This window comes from Mustela putorius, unplaced genomic scaffold, assembly GCF_011764305.1.
Source record: "Mustela putorius furo isolate JIRA1106 unplaced genomic scaffold, ASM1176430v1.1 tig00000198_pilon_pilon_pilon, whole genome shotgun sequence".
NCBI lineage: Eukaryota > Metazoa > Chordata > Mammalia > Carnivora > Mustelidae > Mustela > Mustela putorius.
Window position 1 is genome coordinate 405,535 of NW_025421311.1, and position 16,860 is coordinate 422,394.

The following is a 16,860-nucleotide window of genomic DNA, read 5'->3' on the forward strand; positions in this document are numbered from 1 at the left end:
TCCTGCCATTCTCGCCGGCTTCACACAGGATATAAAGGGTCTACACGTGCAGTACGTTTACTGCAAACTAGAGTAAAATTATTAACCACAATGAAATGAAAAAAAAAAAGGAATTTCTTTGTGCAGTAAACTCTTATTACCTGTAAGATATTGTGGAACCACCTGGAAATAGTATCTTTAAACTGGATATATATATTAGTCTGCACAGTCATACCTTATAACAGCCTTCAGTAGAAATTATCTGTGGATTATAAAGTTAAGTGTTTCTAATGAATACAGAAATAACTGTGATGCTCTCTGCTATTTTCCTAACCATCTACTATAGTACATGTGCTTTGAAGAGAAGGGACAATTCTTTGAAAGGACAGCAGACTCCAGGAGGACAAGGTGAAATTCCCTTAAAACAAATTTTAAACGGATTGTTAATGCACTTAGTAGTAAAAGCATACATTGAGCCATGTTTTATAAAACTCTACAAAAGTAAAGATTTCTAATTAAACCCTTAACACCTAGATGTCACCTATAGTTAAATTTTGGCTGAAATGTTTGAAACAGTAAAAAAGAGAAACATGTAAAACTCCCTCTGTATTATCAAAAATATCTACGCAATGCACACAGTTGGAAAGGAGATTACTTAAAATAAGGATTGTAAGTTCTTCTGATCTTCATTGAAACAGATTTGATCCTGACGGGTGCGTCATTTTTGGTCCAGGTGCCCCACTGGATTCCAGCCGCAAGCGGTTTTCCAGGGAAGCGATGAATGCCGTTTAGGTTCGCTAGACCACACTGACTGAACCACCAGCCGGTGTTGTTCCTCAGGTGACTACAGCTTGCCACGGACTGACCCCCGACCAGGCACACAGGGCGACAGCCATCATTATCCACATCCGATGTGCTGAAAGGCATGGCATTTTGGTTTTCTTCTTTTCTGAAGCCCCGGAAGGCGTCGCCTGGGTAAAACAGATTTTGTTTGCATGAGTACACTCAGACGCACTTCTTGTCCTTTTAACTGACCTTTACCCAACCTGTTGTTACAGAGCTTCACATCTAGAGCTAAGGTTTCAGTGATTTTCTGCTGCGTATCGGTATGAAAATCTCTCCTCCAGACTGCAGTATAGCAGAATCTGGAAACAGGCATCTGTCAGTGGATATTTTATATAAAATCACCATCCAGTTGGAAACTTTGGCTCTGGAGACAGAGTCAGATCAGTGAGGCCCAAAATGATGCTGTAGAAACCTGTCATTCTCTGGGAAAGGGTCATATGGTACTTGGTTAATTTAGGGAAAAGAAACAATAATGGTAGGGAAAAGAATAATTTCTATAATTTCTGTGCCTTCAAATCCCACATTGGGTATAGAGATGACTTACAAATAAAATCCTTAAAAAATAATACTATAATATAATATAATATAACATAATACATAGGTCCATTTTTAAGAACCAGCCCAGGCAGGGCACCTGGGTGGCTCAGTGCGTTAAAGCCTCTGCCTTTGGCTTGGGTCATGATCCCAGGGTCCTGGGATCGAGCCCCGCATCGGGCTCTCTGCTCAGCAGGGAGCCTGCTTCCTCCTCTCTCTCTGCCTGCCTCTTCACCTACTTGTGAATAAATCTTAAAAAACAAATCTTAAATAAATCTTAAAAAAAAAAAAAAAAAAGAACCAGCCCAGGAATACTCACTGCCATGTTTCCTTTGAGAGAATACTTAGAACATGACACTGTTTTCTCTGAGAACCCAAATAAAGCTCTCTCAAGTTTTAGAATCAGAATATCTGTGCTCCTGGAACAAGTGAGTTGCTCCAATGTTCAAATTCCTTATTTCTATCTTTGCTCTGAGGTCAGAACCAAATGTGCAGCTCCCTCCACCATGCACCTGATCACACGTAACCCCCCGGTTTTATCTATGTTTTTATCTTTATGTTCTACCAACACGTTTTCTTTACCTCGACTGGATTATGTGATCATCTGTTGAAAGTCTCTTCACCTTATTGGGAAAATATAGAGTATTTTCTGAGAGCAAGTCTGAGGGCTCTGTGACGAAAAAACTTGCACCGTTATAAATCGTATCCTCAAGACCCTAATCCAATAGAGAAACCCACAGAAACGTCTCCTAACATAACAAGGTCTGTACTGAGTTTTCCTCTTTTACAGATGCAGCATGAAAAACCACATACTGTAACTCTCGAAACTTTTCCTTCTATACCGAGATTGGAATTTCAGACTGTCACCTAATATCCCAGGGCTAAGCCCCCTTTGGATGTCAGGGACCCCAAGCCTGCCCAGTCCTTCCTGACGCTCAGCCATTTTCCTCCTCGGTGCTTGGCCCAAGCAGCTGTCTTTGCCAACACCCGCTGGCCAGAAGGCCCGTCCCTTCTTCCAAGTACAGATCAGTGGTATCAAGAGCAAGGATGTGGGACGCCTGGGTGGCTCAGTTGGTTGGACGACTGCCTTCAACTCAGGTCATGATCCTGGAGTCCCGGGATCGAGTCCCGCATCAGACTCCCAGCTCCATGGGGAGTCTGCTTCTCCCTCTGACCTTCTCCTCATTCATGCTCTCTGTCACTGTCTCTCTCTCAAGTAAGTAAATAAAATCTTTAAAAAAAAGAAGAAAAAAAAAAGAGCAAGGATGCCACCATCTCCGTCTGTGAATACAAACACCTGGGCCCAAGCTTCCTGAATCGGTTCTGCAGTGGTGTTACTTTTTTTTTTTTTTAAGATTTTATTTATTCTTCAGAGAGAGAGGGAGAGAGAGCGAGCACAGGCAGACAGAATGGCAGGCAGAGGCTGAGGGAGAAGCAGGCTCCCTGCTGAGCAAGGAGCCTGATGTGGGACTCGATCCCAGGACGCTGGGATCATGACCTGAGCCGAAGGCAGCTGTTTAAGCGACTGAGCCACCCAGGCGTCCCAGGTGTTACTTTTGAAAAACCTCCCCACGCTGAATTTCACATGACTCCTCGTTAGAAACTACCCCTCCTGGATGCAGTCAGCTGGGATCCCCCTCTCCCTCCGTGAACCCCCGAAGCTCTGTCGATACTCAGTATTCCAAGTTTTTGGTGTTCTTTATCCTCCCACTGGACCGTACTCAGTTAAAGAGCTGTTTATACACAATAAACAAGTGCCACGATGAGTAAGTTAGGAGAGCTGAATGGGTATGAACCCAAATGTAAGATCTCAGCACCGTGTCATAAATCTGACATGAAGAATTACATTCATTTGGAAATGAATACATGCACCCAAGTATAGTGGGGGAAATAACCCACTGATCGAGTTGTCCCATTGACCTGGCTTCTTGCCCTGGCTCTGCTGTGACGAGCTGGGACGCGGGGGCAAGTCCCTTAACCTCTCAGGGTCTTCAGCTGAAAAGTGAGAAGAACGGAGATCGGCTCTGACACTCCACCATTTCCAAATGCCGGCCTGTCAGAACGTGAAAACGTCAGCACTTCCTTCCCAGCCTGGCCCACTCACTCTCCCAAAGGGTCAACTGCAGCCACACATGGAAAGTAAGTTTTAAAGAATAGAAACTATTCAAAATCATGGGGTAGTTCAATGGTCACAGCAGGGCTTCAGAACTGCGTTGTCTCCTTTCTAATCTGCTCGTTACCAGTTATGTGTCCTAGATCAAGTGAAACGCATTACTCTGTCTTTGCCTGTTACTGAGTCAGCTGTATTTAAATATCCTGCACGATTTGGGGAATAAAAAACTTACCAGCATTTCCTGAATACCGTCCTAAGTGCATCTTAAAAAATCTTGTTTCGTCTTCTAGCCAAAAGTTATCATATGACGCATATGCAACGGTGTCATCTTCCGATTCCAATGTAATAAACAGCATAAAACTGGTATTTTTCTGATTTACTATATAAAAAATCTTTTTTAGTCCTAGCCAAAATTCGCCTGTTAAAAAAAAAAGGGTTTTTTTACATATTTTAATACAACTTAGAATAACCTTCATTATTGAGTATTTGCTGTTGTTCAGTTTTTAACACTGAAATGGCTCACATAAATTATTTGAGAGACCAGATGGTCCTCACTCAAGCTATCAGTGTTTGCCTAATTTACAAAATATACATAGATGTATATGTATTTGTATATGCATACTTATGCATATACATATATATGTGTGTATATATATGCATATTTGTATATGCATCCATTGTACATATAGATGTATATGTATTTGTAATGCATCCATTACGCATGCAGTGTGCAATGTGTGCGTGTATATGTAAGTGTATGTATTATGTGTGTGTGTACACACACACGCACACACATACAGCCCTCCCGCTTCTACTTCACCAGACTGGGGTAACTAAACTTTTATTTTTATCTCACCAAAATAAATTCAAAAATCCACTTAACGACTAATGAAAATTTCAAGATTTACCTCGAGGTACATCCACAAAAAAGCTGCTGACATATTATGGCAGGTAACAAAATGATGTGTGCCCCTAAATGTTGAGTTTTAACCTCCAAATCAGCAGCTCCTAAGGAAACATTTCCTGAACACGCTCAGCTGAAATTCTTCCTTCTGTCCTGCAGAATGATGCTCTGTGAATAAGCGTCTCTTCGCTAGAATGCAGTATGTCAGCTTCCGTGAATAATCCTGTCATGTCATGTGATGAATGAAAATGCCTTCCAGGAGGAATGAGGAAACTCAGGGCTGGGACCACAGGCTCCCTGCATGGTCTAGCCTCGCTCGGGCTTTGGACCTCCCCCTGCCCACCTTGGCGTGGCCTCTGCTCTGACATACTTTCCCCCCAATGAATCCTGAGGTGACCGAAGGAAGGACAGGTCTAGAGGAAGCCAACCCTGGAGAGTGGGGGGCAGGAGTGACCAGCACTCACACCATGGAAACCCTGGGTAAGACGCCAAGTTCCCCTGCAGGGCTGACGGGGGCGCTCTAACTGCACACCCTCCAAGAAGTGAAAATGGCCCTGAAGGACAGGAAGGAACGGGATGGACCACTTGGTGTCTCCAGTCCGTGACACTCCATTATACTTGTCCTCACCATCTTGCCCCTCTACCCAACCCCTAATTTGAGTTTACAATGTATTTTCCTTAATCCCAAATTTATTTTTTAAACTATACCCGGTACAGCCTGTTCGCATGAGATCCACCTGCCTGAAGACCTTTGTCTCAAAACTCAAATAATTTCTCCTTAGAAATAAGCATCAAGTGAGAAGGATGACAATTCAAAGCTTGTAGATCTAGGGATACTGAAATCAGGAGGTAGCCCTTGCCAGAAAACTAGAGGCAACACTGAGAAAATACAGTATCTTCACTAGCCGCCTTCGTAACACTTTATGACATATGACGTCCTTCCTAAAATCAATCATCAGCGTGCAGTTGGGATTGTAGCAAGAGAACTGACACCGCTGCTTACTAAATCCTTGGATGATGTTATTACGGGATGTTACAGCTTTTAAATTAGAACAGTAACTTAGGATAACAGCATGAAAGTGGTCAAAATCACCTGCAAAACTTCCAACCAAGTTCAAATTCTGCAGTGTTCGGACATCCTGGCGTTCCCATCTGCCCGCGAAAGTAATGCCGTCACACAGCATCATGTGAACGGATTTTGCAGTGTCCTCGGGGTGTACAGTTTTCAACCATTGAGCACAGGGAGTTTTACTGACATTTTTATAAAGTATTTCTCCCGGGTCATGTCATTTGAATTTGTACCACTGTGCACCTCAATTCTCCCTTCGCAGAGACGTGCCACTCAGGGCAAACATTTCAAGGTTCACTGCAGCCCAGCCCGCCCATTCAGTGTTTCATTCTACAAATAGTTGTTGAGCATCTACTGGAATTCTGCTAGGGACAGAGGAAATACTTAATAAATACCCAGGTTACAACTTTCACTCAATGCCCACCTAAAGATAAGGATTTCCAGATCCCAGATGAAGACCCACTCATTCTAAGTAGTATGAATGAAGAGCAAGTAATTTGAGAGAGAGGATATGCTGTTTTTGCTAATGATCTGACCAACAGAGGTACAGTACACAGGTGTCATGCCGAAAAGAAGGAAAAAAAAGAGGAGAACAAAAACTCGACCTAAAAGATCACCAAATCCGTCCAGATAATCACACCAGAGCCTTTGGAAATCAACGATCCCATCAACCCTTTTCTGTATCACAGTCCATCCACCTCCTCGGTGGTCCATGTCACACATTACCTGAAACAGACCCAGAAAAGGCAACAATTATATACCATCATCTTTATTTGTTGACATGAACCTCATGCTCCACCCTTAAGCCTAGAGAACAGGAAGAGTGTCCCACTGAAAGTTTCAGTGTAGTTGTATGGGCCTCATCTATTCAGATGTAAATCTCTAGAAATAACGCTGTTTGTCGTAAGCAAACGTGTGGTTAAGCTGATTGCAGTCCCTGGGGCAGCCATCCGTCCACATGCGAAGTGTCGGACTCTTGTATTCCTCAACGCTGTGGGTATTTTTCAGGTGAGCAGTAATGCTACCAGTTCTGCTGTAGCAGAACGAGGTATCTGCAAATTAACCTCTCCTTTCACTGCTTTTTTAAGTGTCCATTAAATATGCCCGTGCACCTATCTTTGATTATTCTCTTCTCCAACAGCCCAGAGGCCCGTGTTCAGACTGGAAGCTGCACACAGAAAGGTGTGACCTGGGCCCCCACCTCGCCAGCTGTTTCTGGCTGCACCTGTCAGTGCCCCGAGAAGACAGCTGAACAGACCCAGAGAAGCGACCTGGGAAGAAAATCCAAGCAAGCATCCTCATCTGAAACTCCCTGCACACGCAGAAAGGCAGTGTGGAGAAAGTAAGGGAATAACACCTTCCTGCGACTCAGAAAGGGATTGTGCTTCCCACTCTTGACAAAAGTAGAAACCTTCCCTCTCCACCTATGGTTCAGGCTCATTTTTGAATCTGTAGGTGAAGCAGGTTAGGTAATTTTAAAAGTATTTCCCACCTACAACCCAATTTTTGGACATGTTGGCAATAGATTATAAAATAATGGCAGTAAAAAAATAAATAAATAATTTAGTAATTTCGGGATGAGAAAGTGATAGTATCTACTCAGGAGAAAAATCACTTTATTGTGTGATGAGATTATCAGTAAGGTGTGATAGTGACATCATAAACTTCCTTATGTACAAAGGAGTAATCGAGAAAAATTATATATAATTTCCATGTTATTGTATGTGTACTACTAGGTTAATATTATACTATGATATTATATATATCCTGTCAGTAGCAGTAATTCTGATAAAAGTCTCTTCCAGAAAGCATAATATAGGACTACTAAAGGTAGACAGGAGGGTAATTTATCTAGTTGGTTTTAATTTAAAAATGGTTTTGATTTAAAAAAAGATTTTCTCAATCTGTCTCACACTTTAGTGAAAGGTTTTTTTATAATTATTAATGTCTTATATAATCACATAAAATCGTTTGTCACCTTCAGGTGTAGAAAGGGAAATCAAAGTTCCTGTAGCAAGTTCCGTGGCAGAGCGCGCTACTTTCTGATACCCACAGCAGTTAAAGCAAGCATCTGCCTACTGCGAAGACAATATAAGCTCTTAACATCGAATGGATTTCTTTCAAAGAGCACAAACATGAAACTTCAAACGGAAAAGGGAAAGACTCTCAAGCGGTTTCACAGGTTCCTGGTTTGGGCAAAGAATTTCAGAACACCGAAACTTTGCAACTGGAACTTCTACCTATTTGTATGAAAATTTTCAAGAAAAAAATATTGAAACAATTGAATTCTTTATACTAAGTAAGCAGATTGGCTGCTTATCCTGTTTCATATGATAAAGGAAAAATTTTACCTCAAACGGGTAACTAGATCCTTCCGGGTAGATTATATACAAACCACTTGGAGTTTTGGTGACAGAACCAATGGTATCTTTAATATCCGTACAATCTAAACCTAGAAAGGTAAAATCAGTGAGTTAGGGTATTTTCAAGGACACATTTAAGACTTAATTAGTTTACTGGAGAGATCTGACAGTGCTATCTGAAATTATAATTTTCACTAATGATATGATGATTTTACCTTCTTAGAAATGAAAGATGATTTTGATTTTAGAAATCAGGAGAAAATACACGCAAGAAATGGGATTAAGGAATTCATTCTGCTATAACTCTGCACTAATAACATCGCTGTCAGTGATTAGCACTCCATACTGCTCTAGTGTTCATTTCGAAACCACGTTTATTTAATATACTTTATAGTTACGTATACTCTCACCCAATAAATAATGCTCTTTCCGGAATCTAGCCTTCTTTTGGGGGCATAATGTGTAAAGGAAATCTATATGAATGGGAAGGAGAAACCCAAATGAATACATAGATTAACGGCAAGTAACACATCCTTGAGCACTGGAAACTTCAGAGACACTACGGGGAAACCGCCATTACAAGGGCCAAAGCGAGAGGACAGGGAAATCACTCTCTCCACCAAGAAGAAGTTATGCTTGAGGCCAGAGCCTGCTCTGAAGCCAACAGTTAGGACTGGAACACTTGATAACCATCATCTGCAAAGATCCCACTTCCCAGGGGACTGTAAGTACATTATGTGGATATGGATATTACATTTTCTCCTAAGATACTTTGTAGTATCTTTTATAAATGTAATAAAATAAACGCAACCCTTACACTGCTAATTACCCGGAGAAACAAACACATGTGAGCCTGAGACTCCAAAACCAGAAGCCTGGGTGAGAGTCTGAGCCCTATCCCTTCCCAGGCAAGAACCCAAGAACCCGTAGCTAGGTCACGCAACCCCCTTTCTTCTTCTCTCATTGTAACAGTACAATCTACTTCACAGTGTTACTCTGGCGATTACATAGCGGTGCATAATAGAAAGCACTTAGCACAGTGCCTGGCAAACAGAAAATGTTATGTAGCAAAAATCAGCTGTTAACCATTGTTTGCTTCCCTCTTTATTTCCAGAAGACATGGATTTGTCGCCTTTGTTCTAAACTGCAAAAGAGACATTTGTACAGAAGCTCACACTCAGAGACAGGGTAGGTGTCCACAGCAGAGGACTGGTCTGGGTGGGAACACGCTTCCCCATCGCCACCCAAATAAATGTGAGCATATTTTTTAGCTTTTTCTGGGCTGCGTGTTCCTCCTCTGATGATGGCCATCCTCAGAGCAAAGCCTTACATCATCTTACGGTGCACCTGGGAATATTTGAAGAGCTTTTGGACACTTGCTCATGTACTCCTTGCAACAACTGTAGGAGGTAAATGCTCTCGCCGGTTTGCTGGTACAGAAACCGCACGAGGCAGTGGAAGGCGGGTGGTTTGGCCGCGGAGCCCACGCTCCTTACTACATGAGACATAACAAACCAATTTAAAATAAAATAACACGTGGACGTGCCCGTCCTACACCTGACACTTACGAGATTCTCCGCATTTGTCTATTCCCTCCCGTTGTGAGGAAGAAAGACCATACCCTAGCCCTCAACCATATTTACTTACTCGGAGCTCTGCTAGAAATTCATATTTATAAGATATGATACAGTATTTTCCTTAGAAACCCAGGCCTCTAGGAGTTACTATACTATATTTTTATACAAAAAGCTCTACATGCCACTTCATTTCTGTCTTTAGGTTTCTTTTTCTTTTCAAATTTTACACTCCAATCTGAAGTACTTGGAACAGATCAAAAATACTCTGCACACGTGGAAAGAACCTGAAACCTTCTAACTAAAGATTAATCATGAATGAAACGTGGGTCAGCCTAGGAAGGACGTCCCTGAAACCGTGGGGTTTGCAACAGGCCCAGGAGGTACATTTGGCTGAGCGCGGGCCTTCAGGAGCTGGAAAACCTTCCCACCTGAGGGCAGCTCATTGCTGGGGCTGGATCTGCCCCGCCAAGTAGGACACCCCCAGTCTGTCCGGTAAAGCAAGCCGTGTTTGTAAACACGTCCTCCAAAGGCACCCGGCCGGTAGGGAAACTTGAAGCAATTAAAGGCGACTAGGAAAAGTCTGAAACAGCCAAGTTCTCACCATGCGACTGCACCGGCCTGTGAGGAAAAGGCTCCAGCGGCCTTCGGAGGACTTCTGTGGTCAGGAGGAGGACCCGGTTCATGAGCTCGTTAACCTGAACACACGCGCGCGCACCTTTAAGCATTTTATACTCAAACAAAACCCCTTCCGCTGAATTCTACAGCGGGTCTCCCCCAGCCTCTTACAACCCCAGCTCTGCGGTCTGTAATAATGCCCACGGCCCCCTGCCCTCCACCGCGGCCCCGTCCCTGCAGCAAGGCCAACAGGGTCCCTGCAGGTGTGGCCGCCCCGCCCCGCCCCGGCCGGTGAACAGCCCTGCAGGCCCCCAGCCTGGCCCTTCCAGCTCCCTGCTCGCACCGGCGGGGCTCCGGGCGGGGGTGCGGGGTGCCACTTAGGGTCTGCGTCTGCCTGTTCCCCTCCCTGCACGGGCTCCTCGTCCGCCTGAGGCTCGCTACCACGCCTCTACCGGAGGAGGTCCTGAACACGTCCGGACCTGAACGCACGACAGAATGAGCCGCTGGGCCTCTGACCGCGTCGGTGACGGGTGCCCCAACGAGGCGGCCGCACGGATCCGTACCTGATTGGATAAATAATCCAAGGAACTCTGTTGCTCGTCCATCATATTTCTTAGCAGCTTTTTGGTACTCCGGGTGTAGGAAACAATAGAATTTTGCAAATTTCCTTAAATCATAATGAAAAGTGTTTGCTAAATATTAGATTGTTAGAGAGAATAGAGTGAAAGAAAGATCATGAATTTTACGTGATTTGGGATAAATATGTAGACACAATAATATCTCAGTCTATCTAAAGACTCCAGTTAGTATAATTTTCAGTTAACTCGGGATTAACAAAGACAACTGTCTTAATACATTTTAATGAAACTGTTCTAATAGTTTAGATGACCCCCAGATACTTTAAGCTCATGTAACAGAGGGACAACATTCTGAATATTAATTGTCACTTCATAAGATGAGAGAGAAAAGCAGGAGGTCTAGAAGTTCTCAATTCTTACCACATAGGAACGTAAAAAGCAATAATCCATATCATGCAAGTTAATTTTCAAAATAAATCTTTCTCTTAATTTGTTCTATTAATGCTATATATATTCATATAAACAAATAGCAAACACAAATATACACCAATATTAAGTCTTAGTTGAAGTTTCAGTTGGTTGGTTTCTGATTGAACTTTTACTGTATATTTCTTATACATTTTTCTTTTTTAAAGTATTTTTATTTTAAAGCAATCATATTCTTAGAAGGGTTGCCGGAGCAGTACAGATAACCCGAATCACTGGAGAGCGGCTGCCACGATGTCCCTGCATATTCAACCTGTACTTCCTCCACAAAGACGTTCTCTCCAACACAACCCTCAAAATCGGTAACTATGCATCCAGGACTCGTACTTCCCAGACCAGTCACGGTGACAATGTCCTTTACAACAAAAACATCCACATAGTACTGAACGACGACTTTATTTCTGTTCCTGATTTTTACTCTCACAGCAGAATTGGTAATACCCCAGCTTCATCCCACTTTTGTACTTTCCATCTCTCTCTTTCTGTTAGATTCTTCCTGGATGTAGACATCTGTCCTAAGGGGCACATGGGCCACTCAATCACCGCTTGAGAAACCACAGACGCTCATGTTGCAGCCCATAGTCTGGCCTAGGACATGCCCCCTGGAGGAGCTACCCAGAGCATCACCCCCTCCCTCGCCGATCCCCCTTCTTACATCTCACAGGTAATAGACCCTGGAAACTCCTGCACTGTTGCTGAATAGTTTTAAACAAAAATCAAGACTTTGGACGTCTGTTTTTATGGTTTGCTACATAAATTTGTAGTAGACCTATTAGAGCAGCTATTCCTCCTCAAAACTAAGGTGTAATTTCCTAGTGGTTCAGAAGGAAGATTGAAAATAGCCATTGGCAGATTGACAACATGCCCTCGGTGCCCTCTGCGGGCAGCAGATGCCACAAGACTGCGTACTAGAAGGATCCATTCTTTCAGTCACCAAATATTTACTAAGCACCTACTATGTGCCAAACACAGAAAACCTCCGACCTAGGGTGATCAAGATATATATAAAATGACCCAAACACATCAAGGAGGGCACGTGACATGCTGGATGTCACACGCAACTGATGAATTACTGGACACCACATGTGAAACTAAGGACACTAATTGAATTTAAATTTTTAAAAAATGATCCAAACAAAGCTAAGGTCTATTTCCTTCTATGTATACCCTGGAAATAATAAACCATATACCTTATAATTGTCATTTTTAATACTTACTACACATAAAATGTTTTTCTTCTCGTGTGATTTTAATTTTATCATCACATGACTCCTCACAGTCATCCGTATAAAGAGTATCATCACTTTTACTCTCATCTTTTGCATCAGATACACCTTCTACAATGTTCACTGCTGGAGAATCCTTTACATTAAAAAAGTAGAAATAAGAAAACAATATATGAAGTACATTCCATAGACAAAAGTAACAAGAAGAGCACATGGAAAAGATGACATTTCAGGACGTACACAAGGATGATTGTTAGAAAAGGAAACAACAATGAACAGGTTAGTTAAACTTCCACAAATAAGCCTTATGGATAAATTTTAGGGAAGAATAAAAAGTATATGTTAATTCAGTATTTTTGCTCTGCCTTCTTCCTCTCTAATTCCTAAAGGATATGTTCAGGGTCTACTTTCAGTAGTGGCTCCGTGGCCTGGACCTTGAACTTTGGTGTGTTCCCTCGCCCAGGAATCCCTCCTCCAGGCATCTGTCTGGCAGTCTGAAGGTCCTTAACCAGGACTAAAAAGGTTCCCTGAGATATCTACACGTCCATGCCAAATGGACTTTCTGCCAGCAGCTATTAAGAATTGGGGCCTCGGGGAGGGGGGATATGAGGAAGGCATGTTGCAATAAGCTAGCTAGCTACAGATTTGAAAGGTCAAGTTTTCACTGATTTGAAACATATCAATGACAACGGTAAAAAAAAAAAAAAAAAGAAAGAAAGAAAGAAAAAACAACCACGGAATTTTGCTTTGCAAAATCAACAACAGATGTCATCTTGGAAAGTCAACCACAGCTACCATTCCAAAAGTATTTATTTCTGTTGGTAAATAGTGGTTTTCCAATATGAAAAAATTCTTTGGTAGAAGTCACACAGATTTAAATAACTTCTATTAAGAAAATAGTAACAAGCTTTACCTTCCTTTGACCTGGATATTGAGAGAAAGGTTAAGAGCTAATCATATTATAAAAGATATTTGTCCCAAAAAGACGTTGCCATTTTGTTACATTGACCTATTTTTAACTTCTTGCTCTTTCCCCTCTCCCCCTGTAATAACTGGCATATAGATGTTTTCAAACACGTGGGTGACAACCACATTTTTTTTGGATCTAAATAAGGTTTTTGAATTTTTAGTATTTTAGAGAATGGTGTTATTAATATTTGTGTGGCTTTCCTAAAATTTATTATTTCTTCAACCTTGGAACTTTGGGATTTCGTATTTATACTATGGTAAATACATTGTATAACATTTTAAAATTATAAACCAATATTTGAATATGTACAGATTCAAATCCCCATCTACCAGACTATTGCGTATACCTTATTAGTTCTCACAGTGACATTGTTTTAAATAAGTTTCTAATTTCCTAGGTAACCGTTCACAAGGCTGTATTTGAAATACAAATGTTTATAAAATACTCATTTTTTAAAATAGCAAAGTGAATTTTTTATTACCTATCAGATAGTTCCTTATCAAAGTTAACCCAAAAGTTGCTGGCTAGTTTTTAACATAAGCCTATAATTTCTTTAAAATTTTTTTCATTAGCCATGTGTTAAGTGTCAGTCCTCAGTTTTATGGTTTTTTAAGTTTAAAAATAATCTCATTTAAGCTGTCTCAGCATTTCTAATTAAACTCTTTAATTTTTCCACAACGATATTCAAATTTCTAGTATATCCTGAAAACAATATAATCATACTTGCTAGCTAAAACAATATTGCTGAAATTCTTACCGTAGAATGATGTACACGGATACCTTGTGTAACTTCTCCACAAATAAAAATAAATGTATTTAAGAATAAAAGTGAAGCTTGAGGAAGATACATCATATTCTTCTTGGAGAAATGAAAAACTTCTTCAAGTATCAGTCCGCTCTCTGTGGAAAGAGCTGCAGTGCATAGAGTCTGCAGTTAAAACCTTCTGGAAGGTGTTCAACAAAAACAGAAGCCAATACTTACTGGTTTCCATGCCCTCGTTTGAAACAACACCCTTCGTATGAAAAACAAGGTAGCCTGTAGGGATCCTGTCATTTTCAAGTTATACCAACCTTTTTTTTAATGACTGTATGCCTGCTGTTAGAATACAGGCAATAACTAGGTAAATAAGCTATTAGATAAAGCATGAATTTATAAGCCCATCTAATGTTTATGAGTTAGGTTTTGGGGAGTTTGGGGGAAAAAAAACACCTTTGATAAAATATCCCTCAATAATTGTAAACCAGTTTGCATAAAATAGTAAGGAAGTAGCATGAATGATGGAGCAGGAAGAATGTTATATTGAAATTGTTTTTACAAAACACTAAGCAGAAATTTAATCAATGTGGACATCCAGGACACCTAACTCAGTATAAAGCAAGCTTCTCCCTGAACTTAGCTATCAGTGATGGTCATATTAATCACATAAATGCCAAATATCTAGGACTCTGATTCGTATGTTTTATGTCGGTGTTACTAAAACTTCAGAAACTCTGAATGTCGGGGAAGTATTATTGAAAATTCCTGCTCTCTGAGAGCTAATAGATCAATGAAGGTAATGAGTCCCCAAGAAACCCCTTTCATGATTCCTTCTTTTCATAATATACACATGCCTCAATATTCACTATATTAAAATAAAATAAAAGGATCCAAACCTTTCCTGAGTCATGCTCCCTGTTCCAGATATTACATTCTCCACTCCCTTCCCCAGACAGAGAGCTACTGGGCACCAACGGCACATAGTGTTTCTGGGGCTGATAATGCTGACGGGCACAGTAGGCACTCACATGCTGATTAATGAATTAAATCTTCAAACAGGGCGCCTGGGTGGCTCAGTGGGTTAAGCCTCTGCCATCATGATCTCAGGGTGCTGGGATTGAGTTCCATGATGGGCTCTCTGCTCAGCGGGGAGCCTGCTTCCTTCTCACTCTCTCTCTCTCTGCCTGCCTCTCTGCTTACTTGTGATCTCTCTCTAAAAAAAATAAAAATAAAAATAAAAAATAAAAAATAAAAAAATAAAAATAAATAAAATAAAATCTTCAAACAATTATGTATCCTCTGATGGTCTTTCCTCACCACCCACTATGACACCCAAACGCTCTTCCTCTTCCTCTCACAGTTGCTCCAAGGGACAGCACGAAGTGGCTGGGAGGACCAGCTCTGAGACCAACTGCCTGGTTCCAATCTTGTTCCTGCCAAGCCTTCGCTCTGGGATCTTGAGCAAAGATCTAATGTCACTATAGCTTAATTACTTCCTTTGTAGAATGAGGTTTATGCTGGAGATTCAGTGATTTAATCTACATAAGCACTCAGCACAGTGCCTGGGAGAAAGCAGGGGTGACCATTATTATTACTATTTGACTTGATCTGTAATGCGGTTCTAACATTAATGACAACGTCAATGACCTTTATAATCTGTATGAGGCATTGATGAGCACTTAGCTTTAATCTGTGGTTGAAGTCTTACAAAACTGTAATGAATATGGCAGGATTTCGTAATTTTAAATCAGCCAGATGTTAAAATTCTTTGTTCTTTCATAGCTTTCCCAGAAGCAAATCCAGGAAATTCTTACCGGAGCAAGAAAATACTTCAGCAGAAGATGGAAAAAAAATTGGTCTCAGCCAAGATGAAAGTGAAAGCTCAGAAAATGGTCCCTCACAGGCTGCTTTGCATAACCCACAAGGTTATCACAGTATTCAAGTTAGGTAAGTTATATGGACATGCTTTGTAACCACAAAGGGGTTATTATTGTTTCTTTTGTAAACAGAACATTGTTAACAATTTATGAGGCGTGTTAATGACGTTAGATGTCTACCAGGCATCTCCTCCCTAGCTCATGTCTGAAGCCCAAATCTTACTCCTTCTACTTTCAACCTGTTCCTCCCCATCTCAGTACGTGGCAGTACCCTTCATCCAGTTGGTCCAGCCCCAAATCACAGAGTCACATTTAATTCTTTTTTCACTCACATGAAACACAACCATTTCACCCCCTTGCCACACCATTCATCAACACCTCTTACCAGCCCAAGGCTTAAAATTCTGAACACTTCTGGGGCGCCTGGGTGGCTCAGTCGGTTATGTGACTGCCTTGGGCTCGGGTCATGATCCCACGGTCCTGGGATAGAGCCTCCCGTGGGCTCCTGGTTCAGTGGGGAGCCTGCTTCTCCTTCTTCCTCTACCCCTCCCCCCACTTATGCTTGCTCTCTTTCCAATAAAAATAAAATCTCTATAAATAAATAAAATTCTGAACACTTCTTAGCACCTCAATTACCATCATCTTACTCCCAGCCTCCATTATCTCTCACCTACTATAACAACACTCAAACTAGGCTCATCATGTCGAGTCTTATCAACTATGGTCTAAGCTTTCCTACAGGAGCTGGAGGGATTCTTTTTAAAGGTTAACTTAGGTCATATTATGCTCCAGCTCACAGCTCTCCGATGACTTCCTCTTCATCTGAGGTTGGATTTTACACTGATTCCTTGAATACCGTATCAACCCCCACTAAACCTAAGGTACATCCCCAAAGCAGTTTTCCAATCTCGTGTGTTAGCATACTTCCCTTCCCTCACCCTGTTCTAGCTGGTGTCTTCCTGCTGC

General features: G+C 41.5%; 1 protein-coding gene across 1 annotated transcript; it reads right to left on the minus strand.

Annotated features, from left to right (window-relative positions):
• Window positions 1–403: 403 nt before the first annotated feature.
• Window positions 404–15,091, minus strand: ANGPTL5 (angiopoietin like 5). Its single transcript, XM_004764466.2, has 8 exons — window positions 14,018–15,091; window positions 12,282–12,426; window positions 10,564–10,667; window positions 9,987–10,080; window positions 7,797–7,897; window positions 6,051–6,171; window positions 3,705–3,890; window positions 404–950 (listed from the first exon to the last, which is right to left on the minus strand). Exons 1-8 carry the CDS (start codon window positions 14,111–14,113, stop codon window positions 631–633), a joined length of 1,167 nt encoding a protein of 388 aa, XP_004764523.1. The 5' UTR covers window positions 14,114–15,091; the 3' UTR covers window positions 404–630.
• Window positions 15,092–16,860: the final 1,769 nt, after the last annotated feature.

Bases quoted from the DNA above. Each gene is read 5' to 3' on its own strand.
- ANGPTL5 (XM_004764466.2), bottom strand. From the start codon at position 14,113: ATGATGTATCTTCCTCAAGCTTCACTTTTATTCTTAAATACATTTATT. The intron at 10,668-12,281 runs GTAAGTATTAAA...TTATGATTTAAG, and splicing joins AGAAAAACATTTTATGTGTA to GAAATTTGCAAAATTCTATT. The intron at 10,081-10,563 runs GTACGGATCCGT...GCGTGTGTTCAG, and splicing joins TGGATTATTTATCCAATCAG to GTTAACGAGCTCATGAACCG.